We start from the raw sequence: 22,122 nt of genomic DNA on the forward strand, positions 1-22,122 counted from the left end.
GCAACATGCTCAACCTTTTAATTCCCGACTTTGTCTGAGGTCTAACCAACATCTGCCTCTACAAACTCTCCACTAACTCTTCTGGCACTCTGGTTCCCATCCCCCTACAACTCTAGTTTAAACCCCACTGTGCAGCATTAACAACCTTCCTGCTAGATACTAATCCCCCTTCAGTTCAGGTGCAAATCGCCCCTCCTGTACGGTCCCACCTTCCCTGGAAGGGAGCCCAATGATCCAAAAAATTTATGCACTCCCTCCTACACCAACTCCTTAGCCACGTATTAAACTGTATAATCTCACATTTCCTCCCAAAGTCCAAAGGCATACAGGTTAGTAGGTTAATTGGGTGGTGCGAGCTCACTGGGCAAAGGCCTCATTCCTGTGTTGTATCCCTCTGAATTCAATCTTAGAAGTTGAAAAAAAAATTAAAAGATATAAGGAAGTGACAGGGAAAAGGTAAGTAAATGGACTTTTGTCAGATTGGCCAATGAGCTGACTTTATGCGGCAGTGAACAACCAGGACTGAATACATAATCACTTTTGTTCTACTATTCCTGTGCTGATAAATGGCCAGGTCATCCATTCTGGGCTTCAGATTTCTTGAAGTTCTGTCAGTAATGGAGCAATGGTGTTCACCACTGACCTTGAAGAAAGCTCTCCATAAAAGTTCGGGGCTCTGCTTGGTGAGAACTCTCACCTTTCTGATTCCCACTGCAAACAATGAGATTGGTTGTCCTGGCATTAGTGATGTCACCAGGCTGGCTGGGAGGCTGATCATGTTAGAAGGAATAATAGAAGAGCAGATTATTATTTATATGGTGAAAGATTGCAGCATGCTGTTGTGCAGAGGGACTTGGGAGTGCTTGTGCATGAATCGCAAAAAGTTGGCTTGCAGGTACAACAGGTTATTAAGAAGGCAAACGGAATATTGGCATTCATTGCTAGAGGGATTGAATTCAAGAGCAGGGAGGTCATGCTGCAACTATACAGGGTACTGGTGAGACCACACCTGGAGTACTGTGTGCAGTTCTGGTCTTCATACTTAAGGAAGGATATACTGGCTTTGGAGGCAGTGGAGAGGAGGTTTACCAGGTTGATTCCAAGGATGAAGCAGTTAAACTACGAGGAGAGATTGAGTCACCTGGGACTATACTCTCTGGAATTCAGAAGAATGAGAGGGGATCTTATAGAAACATACAAAATTTTGAAAGGGATAGATAAGATAGAAGTAGAAAAGTTGTTTCCATTGGTAGATGAGACTAGAACTAGGGGACATTGCCTCAAGATTCAGGGGAGAAGATTTAGGACGGAGATAAGGAGAAACTGTTTTTCCCAGAGTGGTGAATCTGTGGAATTCTCTGCCCAGGGAAGCAGTTGAGGCTTCTTCACTAAATATATTTAAGAAACAGTTAGATAGGTTTTTACATAGTAAGGGAATTAAAGGTTATGGGGAAAAGGCAGGTAGATGGATCTGAGTTTAGAAACAGATCAGCCATGATCTTATTGAATGGTGGGGCAGGCTCGATGGGCCGGATGGCCGACTCCTGCTTCTATTTCTTATGTTCTTAGTGCACTAGAAAGGCTCAGTGGCCTCCTCCATTCCCTATGTGAGGACCAGATCCATACCTTGTCTGTGAAGTATCTGTCCATCAGAAAATTGGCTCGCACTCTGATCTCCTCATTGTTGTTGTAGTGAATCGCCTCGAGAGCCGGGATCCCATTTTGATTTACAAACTCGGCAATGGCCTGTCACAATCACAGATTTTCAAATCAAATGATCAGGTTACTAATTTACACTCCCCACATTCTATCATGGATTTTCTTTGACACAGACCAAGACCAATCTCAACATAATTCTCAATGTGTCATTAAAATCCCACAGTTCTCAACGGGATACACACACGCACGCACGCTCCTGTACCTAGTAAAGTGGTCACTAAGTATATATATAAAGATATAGAAATAGTCCAAAAAGAGCAAGATATTGAGGTAGTGCTCATGGGTTCATTGTCTGTTCAGAAATCTTATGGCAGAGGGGAGAAAGCTGTTCCTGAAATGTTGAGTGTGTCTTCAGACTCCTGTACCTCCTCCCTCACTGTAGTAATGAGAACAGGGCATGCTCTGTGTGATGGGGGCCCTTAATGATGAAGTCCTGACGAAGGGTTCCGGCCTGAAACGTCGACTGATCGTTTCCACGGATGCTGCCTGACCTGCTGAGTTCCTCCAGCGTGTTGTGAGTGTTGCTTTGACCCCAGCATCTGCAGATTATTTTGTGTTAATGATGGATGTTGCCTTTTGAAGATGTCCTTGATGCTGGGGAGGTTCATGCCCATGACGTTGCTGGCTAAGTTTGCAGCTTTTTCCAAACTAGTGGAGTGTTCCCTTAGCATAACTGTAAGGAGGTAGTGTGGATTTGATGGGCTGAAGGGCCTGTTTCCATGCTATATAAGACCATTAGACATAGGAATAGGATTAGGTCATTCAGCCCAAGTCAGATCCGCTGTTCCTTCATGACTGATGTACTATCCTTCTCAAACCCATTCTCCTACAAGACCATTTACTATGTGACTTTGTTAATAGACACAGTTTTATCAACTCCCATAATGCAGAATTCATTTCTTTCCAAATGATGCAACTTAAAGATTCATCGAGTCAGTTTAATTCTATGGCATGGACAAAATAACTTCCCTTCAGGTCCTGGAACGCAGTCTGTTTTCAAATCAAAATACCAGGCACTGGCATTGTGTTCCAGCAGCATCACCAGGGCCCTTTAAGCTTTTGAATCGGTGCAGATTTCAATCAGAACTTTAATGGGCAAAGCTACTTAACGACCAGCTTCTGGCATCTGTTCTTTCAGTGATACATGAAAGGAATTGATAAATTTTAACGAGAGACGCGCAGGGAGCCAAGTATTGGACCTTTGCGTCTGTCACTAAATACCTTTTATACATAAGCAAGCTTGTACAGACCGGCTGAATTCTAATGAGACAAAACCCCGTGACAGTAGAAATACGGCTGAATCTTAGTTCAGAGGCAGCTAACAGCTAATGCTGCAGGATAGAGTTACTGTAACATATCAGGAATTAAGGAATTATTTATTTTATAATTTTGAAATTTAGAGATACAGTGCAGAATATGACCTTCAGGCACTTTGAGCTGTGCAGCCAGCAACCCACTGATTTAACCCTGGTCTAATCACGGGACCATTTACAATAACTAGTTAACCTTCTAACCTAATATGTCTTTGGGTTGTGGGAGGAAACTGGGGCACCTGGTGGAAACTTGTGTGTTCACGGGAAGGACATACAAACTCCTTACAGAGGATGCTGGGACTGAAGCCCAATGCCCTGAGCTATAATAGTGTCACATTAAACACTAAGCTACTGTGGCACAAAACCTGGCCCTTCAGCCCAACTGACTCAATTTTTTATGCCATTAAGCAAGGGGTCCACAGAGGCCAGGTTAGGAACCCCTGCTCTAAAGTTTCCTGTCCAAGTGCCTTTTAAATGTTGCTAATGTACTTGCCTCAACCAATTCCTCTGGCAGCTCATTCCACTTTCAGGGTGAAAAGTTGCCTCACCTTAAACCTATGCCCTCTAGTTCTTGATTCCCAACCCTGGGAAAATAGCGATGAATATTCACTCTATCTATGCCTCTCACAATATTATACTCCTCAATAAGATCACCCCTCACTTTCCGATGCTCCAATGAAAAATGTCCGAACCTGTTCAACCTCTCTCCATAACTCAGTCCCCCGAGTCCAGCAACCTCCTCTGCACTCTTTCCCTCTTAAATATAGCAAGACAACCAAAGGCGAACACAACATTCCCAATGTGGCCTCGCCAAAGTCTTGTACAAGGGGAAATGCTGGAGAATGGCATCACAGGAGATCCACTAAGCCTTGTTGAACATTGAACAAGATGTGATGGCTGTAGTCTTGCCAGCATCTCTACTTTATTAGGACTATGAGGAGAGTTAGTATGACAACAAAGGCTCTTGCAAATTTCTACAGATGTACAGTGGAGAACATTCTGACTGGTTGCATCACTGCCTGAGTCAGTGGACGTTGTTTGCTTGGATTTTCAGAAGGCCTTTGACACATGAGGCTTCTAAACAAGATAAGAGACCATGGTATTACAGGAAAGATACTAGCATTCTGTGCAAGTTGCTCTAGATTTCTAGTATTGTGCAGATGGCAAACTTGCGTAGTAGTTAGGGTACCGCTTTACAGTGCCGGGAGTAAGCTCTGGGTTCGATTCCTGCTGTTGTCTGTAAGGAGTTTGTACATTCTCCCTGGTTCCCTCCCACATTCTAAAGAATGTATAGGTTAGGGTTATGTGTTGTGAGCATGCAATGTTGATGGTGCAAACTTGGTGACAGGTGTGGGCTGCCCCAGCACACCCTCTGGCTATGTTCTTGGCAGCCCACAACACATTTCATGACATATTTCACCATTTGTTCAAAGCACCTGACAAATAACGCTAATCTTAACCTCTCCAGTGTAGAATGACGACTTTCCATTTCACTGGGGAGACGGACTTACCTGCACACAGTGCGAGAAGATCAGGTTCAGGACTTCCAGCGACAGGCGCACAACCTCTGCATCGGCCGCTCGGAGGGTGCTGCAAAGCGCAGGAAACAACTCCTTGTGTTGCTGTAGTTTGTCACAGTGTGCTGGCCCTTTCTCCACAATGTTACCCAACAGTATCAGCACCTGTACCAAAGACAACAAATCCATACCTGCATTCTAACCTGTAAAAACCATCTGCGATCAGATTTATTATACCTGGCCCATGACATGAAATTTATTGTCTTGAGGCAGTAGGTCAGGCGAGGACATAAAAACTACTACAAATTACGAAATTATCAGCGGACTCTGGTTAATTAGGGGAGACGCATATGCTGCTTATTGCAGCAGGAGACTGTTGCTGAACAGTTTCTAACTAGTGTCAGTCGCATGCGCTTGTGTAGCCATTAGTAGATACTTATAACGGGCAGTTTTTAAAATAGTGTTCAAAAAGCAGTCATTTCTGTCACTGATCAGTGAATGGCGGTACTGGCTCGAAGGGCCGAATGGCCTATTCCTGCACCTATTGTCTATAATTGACGAGAAATAAGTAGTAAGACAATTCAGAACTGTTTTGCTCACTGCAGTTTCAAGCATTCAGGCGTGGAGTTGCAAAAAACAGCCACGAGTGAAAATGAAACGATTTCACGACTTCGACAAGTCTAGGAGCAACCAGGAATTTGAAGGTATCGACAAACATCAATCAAAACTGAAGATTTGGAGGATGCAATTGTCGAAAGCATTGTATGAAGGCAGTCCATTATCTGCACTGATTTTGTTCATTGTGTATATTGGACGATTTCCTCCGTTGATAACCATTAAGAACTAATGTAATAGTATTCATAGTGTCCTAATTTGTTCTGTATTTCATTTAAATATATAACTTGTTACTTAGTTTGTCTTTTTTATACCTTTAAACTATTTCCGTGAAATTTCGGCTAATTGGGGCAGCTGCTCAATTGGGCCAAAATTTGCTGGTCCTGATGCGTCCCAAATTATCCGGAATCCACTGTACTGCAAAACCTGAAAGGAATAACAAAGGTGTTCATGGCTTAATGAAAACCAGGAATGCATGGTTTCATTAAAATGAACCACTGGAACTATTGAACTATTAAAATAAAAAATTCATGTCATCTTAAAGTTTCTTCCCCCACGCAGTTCATCTAATCAACCATTCTAGTTAGCTCTCCAACCCCCACTATCTATTACTCCCATCACTGCACTGTAAATACCTTAAACCACTTTTTATAATGCTGTCTACATTGTAAAAATACACTGGTATTTATGTATTCTTGCACATTTTATTCCATATCTGTACTATAATCTCTAATTTTTTTTTTAAAGGACTCTAATAGTTGGGTGGTGGGTTGGAGCTACATCTCTACCAAAGGAAGTATAAGGCACTTCTTCCCTTCGCCAGCCTGCAGGTCGCCCTTGGGCAAGGTGTAGCACCTGCTTTGCCCCCCGATCAGGGTCACGTGAAGCCATGGGAGCAGGTGGTGGATGGTCGTATGAGCAGCTGGTACAGATCACAAGTCTTGGTTATGCGACCACTGACGCCAGGCAGACCATCTCTGAAGAGTATTGATAATGGCTCGGGTCAGTCTTGTAAAGACTGCCCAGAAGGCAGCAATAGCAAACCACATCTGTGGAAAAATTTGCCAAGAACAATCATGGCGTTCAAGACCATGAATGCCTACATCATATCTCACAGCATATTTTTGTTGTATGACACGCCCTGACTAAAACACAGCAAATTACTAATACACAAAAATATTGTATATATGCTGAATAAAGTGTTGTATGAGACTGATAAATCAGCTTATTTTGTCAGAAGCACCAAGGGACAGTGAAAAACTTGTTTTGCATACCATCCATACTGATAATTTCATTACAACAGTACATTGAGTTAGTACACTGGAAAACGATAAGAAAATGTATAATAAAGTACAGAGAAAGTGTAGTGCAGATAAATGTAATGTGCAAAGACCATAATGAGGTAGATTGAAGTCAATCCTGGACTTATCTGTTCACCTCCAAGAGCAACACTGAGAAGATGGCTGATGGAAGGAAGCTGGGAGCCTGTGATGGACTGGACTGTGTCTCAAGTTCAAGTTGAATTGTCATTCAACCATACACAGGCAAACAAAACAGTGTTCCTCTGGGGCCAAGGTGCAATTCACAGTACCAACAGTCACACACAGCACATACAGCATGTGATATTAGGACAGTAGAAAAAGTTACAAAAAAAAATCTAGCCCAAGTCCCTGAGTGTCATGGTCTGTACATTGATGGTGCATGGGATGTTGTCCAGGAGCCAGGTTTCCGCAAGAACAAGCCCTCAGCAGTTCCTCATCTCAAGCAAGTGCAGCTGCAGACAAATGCAATCTGGCTTGTCTCCAACTGAAGGAACACTGAAGAGCAGCAGCGACCCTGACCCAGCACAGTATTCAGTGACATCCAGCCGACTCCAGTATCTCCTTCCCAATGAATCAGAGCGTCAGTATTCTGCATTACCAATGTCCAATGGGGTCTTGCGATAACAAGAAAGACGATCACTTCCAGCGTTTGTTGGATCATGCTACGTGCACAGCCTGTGACACTTCCTTCCCCAGCTTACCGAAGCAGGCTGGAACACAGCGTGCAATAAGTCCAGCTCCTTCCCTGTCCAGCAACTCTTTAGTGGAGTGGTCCTGCACAGTCTCATGCTCTTAATAACCAGCAGTGTCTTGTGATCATTAAAAAAAAAGACAAAGGATGAACAATTGCACCTTTGTTTGTATCCTAGCAGGCCACTGCCCCCGAATGCGCTAACATCTTACCACTCTCTGCATGTTCTGAGCAGTTGACAGATCGGGCTGAGGTTCGGCCCATCAGGAGAATTTCTGTAGAACATCTATGCTCAAGAGAACTCTCGGGGTTGTTATCATTCTGTCCTGGCCAATATTTGCTATTTAATCAAAGAACGATAACCAGTCATAATTTTTGTAGATGCACCACAAAGTGATTCTATATTCATACCCATACTTCAACCTCTAACATAGCTTTATATAATTCTTTATCCTTTCTGATTGCTGAATGAACATGTAAATACATACGCTGAATAACATTGATCCTCGAACCGTAGACAAGACGATAGGAGTAGAATTAGACCACTCGATCCGCTAGGACTGCGCCACCGTTCCATCGTGGCTGATTTACTGTTGCTCTCAACTCCACTCTCCAGGCTTCTCAGCATAACCTCTGATGTCCTTATTAACCAAGAATCTATCAACTTCCGCTTTAACTACACACAATGGCTTGGCCTCCACAGCCATTGTTGCAATGAATTATATAGATTCACTACCCTCTGGCTATAAAATATCCCTGTTCTTCTATTCTGATCCTGTGCCATCTGGTCCAAGGCTCCCCCACTATTGGAAACATCCTCTCCACATCCACTCTGTCTGGGCCTTTCAAAATTCGATAGGTTTCAATAAGATCCACCACGCCCCCACCCCCCCATTCTTCTAAACTCCAGCGAGTACAAGTTTAGAGCCGTCAAATGCTCCTCATATGTTAACCCTTCCATTCCTGAGTCATTCTCATGAACCTCCTTGATAAGATGAACTTCTGATGTCACATTCTACCTCATTATGGCCTATGGCCTTGCACCTTGTTGTCTGGCTGCACTACACCCTCTCTGTCCTGTGTTCTGTTATTGTTGTACTCACTTGAAGCACTGTTGCAATGAAATAGCTTATATCAACAGCATGCAAAACAAAGAGTGTTTCACTGTAGTGACAATAATAAATCAACTTTACAAATTTTCACAATGCAGCTTCTGAGATTGCTGTGTGAATTTTAGTAACTGTGTTTCTTCAACAGCCACTAGAGAAAAGCGGTACAAGTAAACAGTTTTATGATCTCCTCAAAGAGGGCTAGAGAAATGCAAGTTCTTCTGTGTTAATAAATTTCTATCCCTGTTGGACACCTTAATGACTGAAACCCAATGAGCTATAAAATCAAATATTCAGTAAACTAAAGTTACTCCCTTGGCGCGGCACCATCAAGTAATTAAGCTAAATCCTCTTTAAAAATTTACAACTCTTGAGGTTTAAAATTCCAGTTCATGCACTAAGAAAGAGTTAAGATGCAGTTTCCTTCAGACAGCCTGACTGTGGGGTATTGCTGTTCACATTTAGTGATGGCGATTATGCTCATGTTGAAGGAAACCGGCAGAATGTGAAAGCACGAATACATTCTCGTTCACAAGATATTAAAAATAACAAATCTACTGGGTTAGCATTGACAAAATGCTGGAGGAACGCAGGCCAGGTAGCATCTGGAGGAGAATAAACAGCTGACATTTTGGGCTGAGGCCCTTCAGGAAGGCAGCAGAAGCCAGCATAAGGTGGGGAGAGGGGAAGCAGTACAAACTGGTGAGACCAGGTGAGAGGGAAGGTGAGTGGGAGGAGAAGGGAGATGAAGTGAGAAGGAGGAAGGAGGTGATAAGCGGAAGAGGTAAAAGGTTGAAGAAGGAATATGACAGGAGAGGAGAGTGGATGAGGACTGAAATGGATAACCATGTAATATAACTGAGTATGTTGTGTTTAATGATCTCCATCGATCATTGCAAAAGTCAAAATGCAATGCAAAGCCACATTACACTTCTGTCAGACTGCAATTAGAGGAACAATGAAAAGTCAATGGCCTGAAACATTAACTGCTTCTCTCTCCAGCAATCTCTATTTCAGTGATGTTGAAACTGTATAAAAAATGTTAGGGCGTTTTTGAGGGTTAGCACATATAACAATTAATTTCAGCCATCAAACTTGGAAACATCCTCTCCACATCCACTCTGTCTAAGCCATAGAGAGCAGTGAACCTGTGGAATCCATGACCACAGACAGCTGTGGCAGACAACTCACTGGGTGTATTTAAAGCAGAGGCTGAAATATTCTTGATTGGTCATGGCATCAAAGGTGACAGAGAGAAGCCAGGAGAATGGAGTTGAGAGGGAAAATAAATCAGGCATGGCAGAGCAAAATTGATTGGTCAAGTGGTCCAATTTTGTTCCTATGGTTTATGACAGAGATCCTGAAGGGTAATAGGCCAGGGATGGAACAGTTGATGTTTTGGGCCGAGACCCTTCATCAGGAGTGGAAAGGGAGGGGACAGAAGCCAGAATAAGAAAGTGGCGTCACCAGTCCTGTTGAAGGGTCTCGGCCTGAAAACCTCAACTGTACTCTTTTCCACAGATGCTACATGGCCACCCGAGTTCCTCCAGCATTTTGTGTCTGTGCTACTTGGATTTCCAGCATCAGCAGATTTTCTCTTGTTTGTGATTCGACAACTACACTGCAAAATCTCTTCCAGGAATGCCAACCCTGAAGAAGTTTAAGTCTTGCCTTCGATGGGAGTCCAGTGAAACCCTCTCTCACTGCTCCCACTCTGACCAGTCCTGACGAAGGGTCTCACCCCCAAAAGAATCAACTGTACACTTTTCCATGGACACTGCCTGGCCTGCTGAATTCCTCCAATATTTTGTGTGTTTTACTAAGAAGGTGGGGGAGAGGGAAGGAGGACAAGCTGGCAGGTGATAGGCAAGTTGAGGTGAGGTGGAGGCTGGGTGGGGGAGGGATTGGGAAGGGCTAGGTTGAAGAGGCAAGTGTCTGAAGAAGGAATCCTCCAGGGCACCTAAGTGTGACTCGAGTAGCAGCAGTACCCTCAATGGATACCATTAAATATTCCTGAATCTGATAGGAGAGGAGATTGTACCATGGTACAAAGGACAGGAGGAAGGGAACCGGTGGGGGGGATGATGGGCAGATGAGAAGAGAAGGGAAGAGAACATAGAACATAACAGCACAGTACAGACCTTTCAGCCCATGTTGTTGTGTTGACCTTTTAACCCACTCTAAGATCAATCTAACCCTTTTTCTCCCAGATTGCCCTTCATTTTTCCACCATCCAAGTGCCTATCTAAGAGTTTCTTAAATGTCTCGAATGTATCTGCCTCTATCACCACCCCTGGCAGGGTATTCCACACACCCACCACACAGGCATTTAAAGGGAAGACCTCTGAAAATGCACACAACTCAGTTCGTTCAATTGTTGCTGGTAAAAGCAACCGGTGCTGAACAATCATGGAGTCAGTCAGGCTTCCGATGAACAAAACTGCCAGAAACACAAATATTCTGCAGATGCTGGAAATCCAAAGTAAACACACAAAATACTGGAGGAACTCAGCAGGTCAGGCAGGATCTATGGAAAAGAGCAAACAGTCCATGTTTGGGGCCAAGACCCAAGACAAGACGATGCTGCCCAAGTTGCATGCCATCTTGGACAATGTCTCCCATCCACTACATAATGTACTGGGTGGGCACAGGAGTACATTCAGCCAGAGACTCACTCCACCGAGATGAAACACAGAGCGTCATAGGAAGTCATTCCTGCCTGTGGCCATCAAACTTTACAACTCCTCCCTTGGAGAGTCAGACACCCTGAGCCAATAGGCTGGTCCTGGAATTATTTCCTGGCATAATTTACATATTACTATTTAACTATTTATGGTTCTATTACTATTTATTATTTATGGTGCAACTGTAACAAAAACCAACTTCCCCCAGGATCAATAAAGTATGACTATGACTTTGACTTCTTCAGGACTGTGTGGCATCGCTGTTGATATTTAGTGATGATTATGTTCAAATTGAAGGAAACTGGCAGAATGTAAAATCACAAACAAATTCTTGTTCACAAGAAATAAAAAATCTAATGGATCACCATGTACAAAGTGGTGGAGGAACTCAGCAGATCAGGAAGCATCTATAGAGCCTCAGGCCTAGAAAGGAAGGGGGAAGAAGTGAGAATGAGGTGAAGGGAGGGACTCCTATACAAGCTGGCAGGCGACAGAAGAGACCAGGTGAGGTGTTTGGAGGCTCAGTCAAAAGTGATCTGGGGAGATTGGTTGAAGAGGTAAGGGACTAAAGAAGGAATCTGATAGCAGAGGAGAGTGGACCATGAGAGTAAGGGAAGGAGGGGAACCGGAGGGAGGTCATAAGGTGAGAAGGTGAGAGGGGAACCAAAACAAGGAATGGGAAAAGAGAAGGGGAGGGCAGAGAAATTACTGGATGTTAGGGAAATCAGTGTTTATGCCATCAGGTTAAAGGCAACATATATCTCAGGATAATGTATCAGCCACGATGGAATGGTGGAGCAGATTCTTAAGGCTTATGGAGTTCAGAATCAGTATTGAAGAGCAGAGGCGTCAAATCCAGACAAGCGGAGAGGCATAGACTCACCAGAGTGTTGATGCCGCCAGAGAAAAGCATCAGCTGGAGTACCATGGGCACCAGGTCCAGGCTGAAGATGGCCGAGCACAACTGGTCATCAGCAGCTGCCGGGAACAAGCAAATGGACAGCTAGTGACTAGACATCACTGAAAGAGACAATCTGAAACAAAGTCAGACAGAGCAGGGGATGTCAAACATTCCCAACAGCTGAGGTGCCACGATAGCGCAGCAGTCAATGTGACGTGAACAGTTTGGGTTGTCAAAGCTCTAAATTCAATTCCAACGTCTATATATCAATGATTTGGATGATGAAATTGACGTCTTTGTTGCAAAGTTTGCAGGCAATATGAAGATAGGTGGAGGGGCAGAGAGTTTGAAGGAAGTAGAGAGGCTACAGAAGGATTTTGACAGATTAGCAGAACGGGCAAAGAAGTGGCAGATGGAATACAATTCTGGAAGTGCATGGTCACGCACTTTGGTAGAAGTAATTAAAGGGTCGACTATTTTCTAAATGGAGCGAAAATACAAAAATCTGGAGCGCAAACGAACTTGGGAGTCCCTGTGCAGGATTCCCTAAGGAGTGTTGATTGTCAGCATGGAGGAAATATTATTTCTGATCCGCACAGACTGTGGTCTCGCAGTGAGGAAGTCAAAAATCCAGTTACCATGCTGTATCTCCAAAATAAAAATAAAAGTCGCACTGAGCTTTCTTCTAGAACGGCTGCAGTCCTTGAGTTGTGGGTACAACACCTTAACACAGACTCACCGGTTAAGTTGTTGAGGAGCCACAGACACTCCCGCGTCAGGGACGGGTGCGACTGTAGGAACTTGTTGATGATTGATCTCAGTGCCTGCAGAACTCGGCAGTCCAACAGCCGGTCTCTGCTCAGGACTGATTCACAGCTCGCCGTAAGATTTCCCAAGCAACGGGCCACGGGGTAAATGAGCTGAAAGAGTAAGGAGAGAAGTATAAACAAAAGTTTCTATCCTCAAAAATCCTCACCATCCAGGTCGTGCTGTCTTCTCATTACTACCATTGCTAAGAAGGTACAGGAGCCTCAGGTCCTATACCACCTGGCTCAGGAACAGTTATTATCCTTCAACCATCAGGCTCCTGAACTAGAAGGGACAACATCACTGACCTCAACTGAATCCACAACCAACAGACTCACTTTCAGAGCCTCTACAACTCGTGTTCTCAGTATCTATTTACATTTCCATATGGTCTTTTGCACACTGGTTGGTTGCCCACCTTTGTTACAGCGTAGTTTTACATTGATTCAATTGCATTTCTCTGCTCTACACTGAATGTCCACAAGAAAATTAATCTCAAAGGTGCATATGGTGGCATACGTGTACCGTACTTTGACAATGAATTTACTTTGAACCTTGAATAAGAGATTCTGCAGATACTGGAAATCCAGAGCAACACACACAAAATGCTGGAGGAACTCAGCAGGTCAGGCAGCATCTATAGAGAGGAATAAACAGTTGACTTTTGGCCAATGTACCAAAGCTTTCTTTATGACTGAATCTTCTTGACCAACCTCTCACGTGGGATCTTGCCAAAGGCCCTGCTAAAGTCCATGTAGACCACATCCACAGCATATACCTGATCCCTTAGAATACATTCCACTAACTTTCCCACTACTGATGTTAGTCAGGCTTACAACCCTATAAATCCTTGGCTTATTCTTAGAGCCTCTCGTAAACAACAGACCAATATTAGCTATCCTCCAATCCTCCTGTACATCACCTGTAGCTAAGGACGTTTTAAATATCTTTGCTTGGGTCACTGCAATTTCTGCACTAGCCTCTCACAGGGTCCGAGGGAACAGCTAGTCAGACCCTGGAGATTTATCGACCATAATTTGCCTCAAAACAGCAAACACTTCCTTGTTTGTAATCTGTATAGGGTCCATGACTTTGCTGCTGCTTTGCCTCACTGCTATAGACTCCATGCCCGCCTCCCAAAAGATGCAAAAGGGCAATTTAAGACCTCTCCCTTCGCATTTGACTCCACGCATAGATCACCATTTTGATCTTCCAGAGGACCAATTTTGTCCTTTGCTATCCTTTTGCTCTTAATATATCTGTAGAAGCCCTTGGGGTTCTCCTTCACCTTGTCTAAGGCAACCTCATACCTTCTTCTAGCCCTCCTGATTTTCTTCCTAGGTGTTCTCTTACATTTCTTAAACTCAAATACCTCATTTGTTTCTGCCTGCCTATACCTGCTACAGTTGCAAGAAAAAGTTTGTGAACCCTTTGCAATTACCTTGTTTTTCTGTATTAATTACTCATAAAATGTGGTCTGATCTTCATCTAAGTCATACAAATAGACAAACACAATCTGCCTAAACTAATAACACACAATTATACTTTTCATGTTTTTATTGAACACATTGTTTAATCATTCACAGTCCAGGCTGGAAAAAGTATGTGAACTCTTGTATATAACTAATAGAATCTCTTTAGCAGCAATAACCGCCACCAAATGTTTCCTGTAGCTGCTGATTGGACTTACACAAAGGAGAGGAGGAATTTCAGACCATTCCTCCTTACGAAACTGTTTCAGTTCATCAATGTTTCTGGGTTACCTTGCACAAACAGCCCTCTTCAGATCATGCCACAGCATCTCAATTGGGTTAAGGTCTGGACTCTTGACTTGTCCATTCCAAAGCACAAATTTTCTTCTTTTTAAATCATTCTGTTGTAGATTTACTCTTGCGTTTTGGATCATTGTCTTGTTGCATCATCTAACTTCTATTAAGTTCAGGTAATGGACCGCTACCCTGACATTATCCTGTGAAATATCTTGATACAATTTTGAATTCATTGTCCCCTCGATGATTGCAAGCTGTCCAGGCTGTTATTAGTATAAGCAGATTGTGTTTGTCTATTATTGTGGCTTAGAGGAAGATCAGATCACATTTTGAGTAATTAATGCAGAAAACCAGGTAATTGCAAAAGATTCACAAACATTTTCTTTCAACTGTATGCACCACCTTCTTTTTCTTAACTAGGGCTTCAATATTCTCGAAAAGCAAGGTCCCATAAACCTGTTATCTTTGCCTTTTATTCTGATCAGCACATACAAACTTTGCACTCTCAAAATTTCAGTTTTGAAGGCCTCAGTTACTAAGTACACCTTTGCCAGAAAACAGCCTTACCCAATCCACATTTGCCAGATCCTTTCAGATACCATCAAAGTTGGACTTTCTCCAATTTAGAATCTCCAACAGCAGACCAGAACTATCCTTTTCCGTAATTACTTTGAAACTAATGTCATTACGTTCACTAAATGCAAAGTATCACAAACTTCCATCATGTGCCCTGTCTCATTTTCTAATACAACATTTCATATCACACGCTCTCTAGTTGGAACTGGTATGTACTGATTAAGAAAACTTTCCTGAAGACATTTTACAAACTCTTTCCATAAGACCACAATAAGACAGAAGAGTCAAATTAGTCCATTTGGCCCATCGAGTTTGCTCCGCCTTTTAATCATGGCTGATCCTTTATTCCCTTCCTCAACCCCATTCCCTGGCCTTCTTCCCATAACCTTTGATGCCATGTCCAATCAAGAACCTATCAAGCTCTACCTTAAATACACCCAACAACCTGGCCACAGCTGTCTGTGGTAATAAACTCCACAAGTTCATCACCCTTTGGCTAGAGAAATTTCTCAGCATCTCTGTTCTAAATGGCTGCCCCTCTATATTTTAGAAAGGATATACTGACATTGGAAAGGGTTCAGAGAAGATTCACCAGAATGATTCCAGGAATGAAAGGGTTACTGCATGAAAAACGTCTGGCAGCTCTTGGGCTGTATTCCCTGGAGCTCAGGAGAATGAAAATCGAGGCGGAAGACTGCAACTAGTGGGGCACTGTCTATGTCACCCCGACCTACCAGCCAGCCTAGTCGTCATATGGGAGCCCAAGCACGGGAGGATGAACCCTGGGCGCCCTCCCAAGACTATGGTCAACACGCTCCTGGAAGACAGCGGCTCGGCTAATGTAGGATGAACTGAACACACTGATGAGGGAGAGAGAGAAGTGGAGAGTCCGTCATTGCGCCCAACGCCGGCCCCCTAGGCCTGAGTCAACGTAGTAGTAGTAGGGGGGAATCTGATAGAAACATTCTGAATGTTAAAAGGACTGAGCAGATTAGATATGACAAAGTTATTTCCCATGGTAGGGGAGTCTGGGACAAGAGGGCACGACTTCAGGATTGAAGGATGTCCATTTAGAACAGAGATGTGGAGAAATTACTTCAGTCAGAAGATGGTAAGTCTGTGGAATTTGTTGCCACAAGTGGCTGAGGTCAAGTCATTGGGTGTATTTAAGGCAGAGATAGACAGGTTCTTGATTAGTCAGGGTGTCAAAGGGTATGGGGAGAAGGCAGGGTCCTGCATCTTGGGTGTAACTACCACTCTCTATGTCCTGTCTACCAATCCCTCAGCTTCCCAAATGGTCCAGGATTCATCCAGTTCCAGCTCCAACTCCTTAACACAAGCTGCAGCTGGATGTGCTTCTTGCAGGTGTAGTCATCAGGAACACCGGAGGTCCCCTGCCTTCCCACATCCCGCAAGAGGAACATCCCACTATCCTGACTGGCCTTTGCCAAAGGCTCGATGAGTCAAACTTCAGCTCCCCCCTCCACAATGGCCACTCCACTTAAACCTAACTTACACCTTGCCAACTGCCCAATTCTGCACAATCCAATGTCTCCTCGGGAACTGTGGCATGCAAAATGAGCTGACTGCTCCTGCTTGCTTCTTTTAAACTCTCTCTCCCTCTATGCAATCCTATGTCTCCTCCGGAACATGCCACACACAATGTGCCAACTACACTTCTTTTAATCTCTCTCTCCACGCAAATAGGAGGTGATAGGTGGAAGAGAAAAAGGACTGAAGAAGGTATCTGACAGGAGGAGAGTGGACCATGGACCATGGGAGAAAGGGAAGGAGCAGGGTCACCAGAGGGAGGCGATGGGCAGATGAGAAGGAGTAAGAGGGGAACCAGAAAGGGAAATGAAAAGAGAATGGAGAGGGGGAGAAATTACCAGAAGATAGAGAAATCAATGTCCACGCCATCAGGTTGAAGGCTACCCAAGTGGAATATGAAGTGTTGCTCCTCTAGCCCGAGTTCAGTTTATCATGGCCAAGTATACTTTGAATGACGGAAGAAAATTTCTGAGGAACAGCAAGAGCAACTGCCTGGGATTATGTTACTAATGGTCCTTATCACTGGCACTGCTCAGATGCTAAAGATTCTGTAAAAATCCAAGTTCTTCCTTAAACATTTCAATAGATTTACTAAATATCCAGTATTTAGAAGAGGGGTTTTGGCATTCACGCCCACAGACCCTCAAAGTTACAGCACCAGCAATTGGGAGCTCAGTTCCTGCTGATATCTGTAAGGAGTGTGTACTCTCCCTGTGACCATGCAGGTTTTCTCCCAATTCCACAAACATTTGGGCTAGGATTAGTAAGCTGTGGGCATGCTACATTACCACCGGAAGCATAGCTTCTCCCAGCACATTCTCAGACTGTGTTGGTCGTTGGGGCAAATGACGCATTTCACTAAGTTTCAACACACGTGTGACAAATGAAGTTAATCTTTCTATATAAGAAACTGTGGCATTTCCCACTTCACAACATCCATGCTTCATAAAAACAAGTAGTAAAGTGCTTTAGAAAGTCCCAAGGCTATAAACAGCATTGCATAAACAGTGATTTTTCTTTCTATTATGCATTAGATGGATCCTGTCCTACTCTGAAATGGCACTGACGACGGGCATGTGGGGATAAATTAAAGGATCTCCCAGCTTTACTTACCAATTCCACACCATCTGTTGTTGTGCTGGAATCAATGGCATTGCCCAAAACTATCAGCAGTCGTACAGCTTGGTGCACAAGGCCCTGAGAGACCAGACGTTCACAGTTGACACCACTGCGAGGGAAAGAGAGAGAGAGAGATGAGTGTTTCAATTAGCCTTCTTCCCCATCGGGGAGGATGTAAAGGAGCCCTGAAGACATACATGCAACGTTTTCAGAACAGCAGCTTCTTCTCTGCCATCAGATTTCTAAAAGGTTCCTGAACACCACCTCACTATTTTTGCTCTCTGCTTGTACTCTTTAAAGATATTACTTACTGTAACTTATAGTAATTTTCACCCATTAATCATCACATATGAAGTGCCAGTAGTGTTATACTGATTACTTTTTAAACTTGCATTGTAAATGTACCTTGTGTTAAATATAATGGACCCGCTGGTTAATAGTAGAAAAGATGGCATAAAAAAGATTGGGAGCCCCTGATTTAGGGTGAGAGGGGGCAACTTTAAAGGAGATATCCGGAACAAGTTGCTGTTATTATTTTACAGAGAATGGTGGGTGTAATGATGGCATTGAAAAAGCTCTTAGGTCGGCAAAGGGAGATTCAAAGAACATGCAGATAATGGAGGGATATGGAAATTGTGTATGCAGATGGGATTTATTTAGCTGGGCATTAAATTACAATTTCAATTAGTTTGGCATAACATCATGGACTGAAGAGCCTGTTCCTGTGCTGAGCTATCCAATGTCCACTCAACCATCAGGCTCCTGAACCAGAGGATATAACTTACCTCAACCATCACTGAACTGTACCCACGAACTATAGACTCACTTTCAGACTCTTCATCTCTTCCTCTTGATATTTATTGCCTATTTATTTATTTATTATTATTTTTCTCTTTTGTATTTGCAGTTTATGGTGTTCTGCACATTGGTTGTCTGCCCGTCCTGTTGGGTGTGGTCTTTCATTGATTCGATTATGGTTTTTGTATGTACTGTGTATGCCCACAAGAAAAAGAATCTCAGGTTTCTTCACGGTGACATATTGTATATATATTTGATAATAAATTGACTATGAACTTTGAATACCCCTTCAGAGAAGTGAACCAGCTGTTTCTACCCGGTCCAGGCCTCGATGTGACTTTAGACCCGTATCCAAGCAGTTAAACCCTTACTGTCAACAATACGTCCCAGTATGTCACTCTGCAAAGGACAACGACACATGGACAACTGCAGCTGCGTCATATAGAATCATATCCATAGAATAACCATGCTCGCAGTATTGTGTTCAGTTCAGGTCACTTCAGAACAGGAAAGATGGGGAAGGCTTAGAGAGGGTGCAGAGGAGATTTACCAGGATGCAGCCTGGATTAGACAGCATGTCTTATGAGAATAGGTTGAGCAAACTAGGGTCTTTCTCTTTGGAGAGGAGGAGGATGAGAGGTGGCTTGACAGGGGTGTACAAGATGGAAAGTGGCATAGATTTAATGGATATCCAGAGATTTTCCTCAGAGTAGAAATGGCTAGCACAAGAGCACATTATTTTAAGGTGAATGGCGGAAAGAAGAGGGGGGATGTCAGAGGTAATTGTTGTTGTTTGTTTGTGTTTTTTTTTACAGAGTGGTGAGTACATGGAATGCCCTGCCAGGGATGGTGGTAGAGGCAGATACAATAGGGACATTTACCAGACTCTTAGACACAGTTTCTAAGGTTGTCATAGCCAGAGGTGGTAGTGGGGATAAGCTCCCACTACCTATAAAGTGCTCCAGATGGCGTGTGTCTCTAACAGCCTCTGACAACCAAGTCCAACTCTTGGCCTTCCCGTGTGGCTTGGCCAGGCCGAACTGTTTCTACTGACAAGAGAAGGGGCAAAGGTAGACCACTGGGCAGGTGGGGCTCATCAGTCTTGGATGGCAGCCCACCGAGGAGAAAGAAAACTCTGATTTCAAACCTCCACTGCCTTGCGGCCATACCCACCCATGGAAAAGGCTTCAGGAGTAAACCCTGAGGAAGAAATCTGGAGCTGGGGTCCCTAAGGCAGTTTGATGTTGTTTCCAACTTCACTCTGGCAACCTCTGCGACGACACCGGTGCCAAGCTGTATCAGCGCTTGCCCTTTCCTTGGACTACATTGGTGACGTGGAGAGGGGGAACCTGTTGCATGGGCAACAGCCGGTTCTTCAAATCTTCCTGCCCAGGTTTGTGCCCTGGAGAGGACACAGTCCATCAGATGCACAAACCCATGATTCCCTGGGATTGATGGCTGCCTACTACCAGATAGCCACATGAATGATAGAAAAATGGAGGGCTATGTGTGAGGGAAAGGTTGGATTGATCTTGGAGTAGGTTAAAAGGTGAGAACTACATACTGGGCTGAAGGGTCTGTACTGTCCTATGTTCTATGTAATAGTTAACCTACCTAATGATCCCAGGAATGAAAGGGTTAACAAATGAGGAGCATTTGATGGCTCTGGGCCTGTACTTGCTGGAGTTCAGAAGAATGAGGGACTCATTTTCAATGATTGAAACCTATTGAATATTGAAAGGTCTAGATAGAGTGGATGTGGAGGGGTTGTTTCCAATAGTGGGGGAGTCTAGGACCAGAGGGCACAGCCCCAGAATAGAGGGACAGCCATTTAGAACAGAGATGAGGAGGAATTTCTTTAGCCAGAGGGTGGTGAATCTGTGGAATTCATTGCCACAGAAGGCTGTGGAGACCAAGTCATAGGGTAGATTTAGAGAACAGCTTGATTAGTCAGGGCATCAAAGGCTACGGGGAGAAGGCAGGAAAATAGAGTTGAGAGGGGTAATAAATTAGCCACGAAGGAAAGGTGGAACAGACTCGTTGGGTCAAATGGCCTAATACTGCTCCTATGTCTTATGGTCTAACTGGATGGGGATTGGGATGACAGCTGGTTACGTAGGCTTGTTACCTACTCACGATGTAATGCAGACACCAGGCGGACTCCACAGCCGTTGGCATCCCAAATTCCGAATCCGGATCCAACAGGTGGATCAAACGTGGAGTCAAGCTGGCTTCCAGAACCGCACTGTCGAGATTCAAAATAATTATACACAAGTCAGGGAGAGAAATTATTGTAAACAGCAAAAACACAAGTTTGAAAAAAAAAAGTCAAAATTGACTAAAAGAACTGACATTTATTTATTTAGCGAGACAGTGTGGAACAGCCCCTTCTGGCCCAATGAGCCTCACCGCCCAGCAACCCACCGATTTAACAGTAGCCTAATTACAGACCCCTGGATCTGGAACAGACCGGTACATCTTTGGTCTGCAGGAGTAAGCCCATGTGCTCATGGGAAGAATGCAAGACTTCCTTACAGAGGACGCCAGAATTAAACTCCAAACTCTGACGCCCTGAGATGTAAGAGTGTCATGCTAACTGCTACAGTACCAAAACCCACCATTTGGGCCATGTTTTCTTCGTGCTGCTGCCATTGGGCAAGAGGTACAGGAGCCTTGGGTCCCACACTATCAGGTCCAGGAACAGTTATTACCCTTCAATCATCTGCCTCCTGAACCACTATTGATATCTTCACTCACCTCAACACTGAACTAATTCCACAACCTACAGACTCATTTTCAATCACTCTTCCTTCAGTTAGTCCTGACGAAGGGTCTCGGCCTGAAACGTCGACTGCGCCTCTTCCTATAGATGCTGCTTGGCCTGCTGCGTTCACCAGCAACTTTGATGTGTGTTGCTTGAATTTCCAGCATCTGCAGAATTCCTGTTGTTGACTCATTTTCAATTACTCTTTATGATTCATGTTCTCAGTCTTTGTTTAAGTACAATTTTTATATATCCTATTGTACTTTTCCCTATATATGCCTGAAATAAAACTAATCTCGAGATAGCATATGAGCACAGGAGATTCTGCAGATGCTGGAAATCCACAGCAACACACACAAAATGCTGGAAGAATTCAGCAGGCCAGGCAGCATTAATGGAGGGGAATAAACAATCAGTGTTTTGAGCTGATAACCTTCAATCAGACGTACTTTGATAATGAATTTATTTTGAACTCCTCCCTAGCAAAGGTTGATTGTTCCAATGCTCTCTAGTAGTCTGGTAAATCAGTTATTTAGATGGAGCACAATTCCCTCTGGTGACAAAACAGAGCAACTGCACAGACAGAACACACTCCATATGATAAACAGGGAGTGACACAACCAATCAGAACACTCTCTGCTGTCCAAAGTTCAAAGTTAATTAATTTTATCTATTTATTTGGCGATGCAGAGTGGAATAGGCCCTTCTGGCCCTTCGAGGCATGCTGCTCCAGCAATTCCATGACCCCAATTTAATTCTACCCTACCCTAATCATGGGACGATTTACAACCTACCCAGAAAGTCTTTGGACTGTGGAAAACTTATGCATTCCATTAGACCATAAGACATAGGAGCAAAATTAGGCCA

General features: G+C 43.8%; 1 protein-coding gene across 2 annotated transcripts in view; it reads right to left on the reverse strand.

Annotated features, from left to right (window-relative positions):
• tmco6 (transmembrane and coiled-coil domains 6) overlaps positions 1–22,122 on the reverse strand; it is a 57,119-nt gene that overhangs the window by 10,975 nt on the left and 24,022 nt on the right. For both annotated transcript variants that reach the window (XM_063053021.1, XM_063053020.1), the window contains exons 7-12: positions 20,620–20,736; positions 17,688–17,802; positions 12,611–12,791; positions 11,854–11,948; positions 4,544–4,714; positions 1,627–1,746 (exon numbers count right to left, since the gene is read on the reverse strand). In XM_063053021.1, the coding sequence (XP_062909091.1) occupies positions 1,627–1,746; positions 4,544–4,714; positions 11,854–11,948; positions 12,611–12,791; positions 17,688–17,802; positions 20,620–20,736 (799 nt within the window). The remainder of the gene's footprint in view (positions 1–1,626; positions 1,747–4,543; positions 4,715–11,853; positions 11,949–12,610; positions 12,792–17,687; positions 17,803–20,619; positions 20,737–22,122) is intronic.

The sequence above is a fragment of the Mobula hypostoma genome, chromosome 7 (genome assembly GCF_963921235.1).
Source record: "Mobula hypostoma chromosome 7, sMobHyp1.1, whole genome shotgun sequence".
Classification (NCBI taxonomy): Eukaryota; Metazoa; Chordata; class Chondrichthyes; order Myliobatiformes; family Myliobatidae; genus Mobula; species Mobula hypostoma.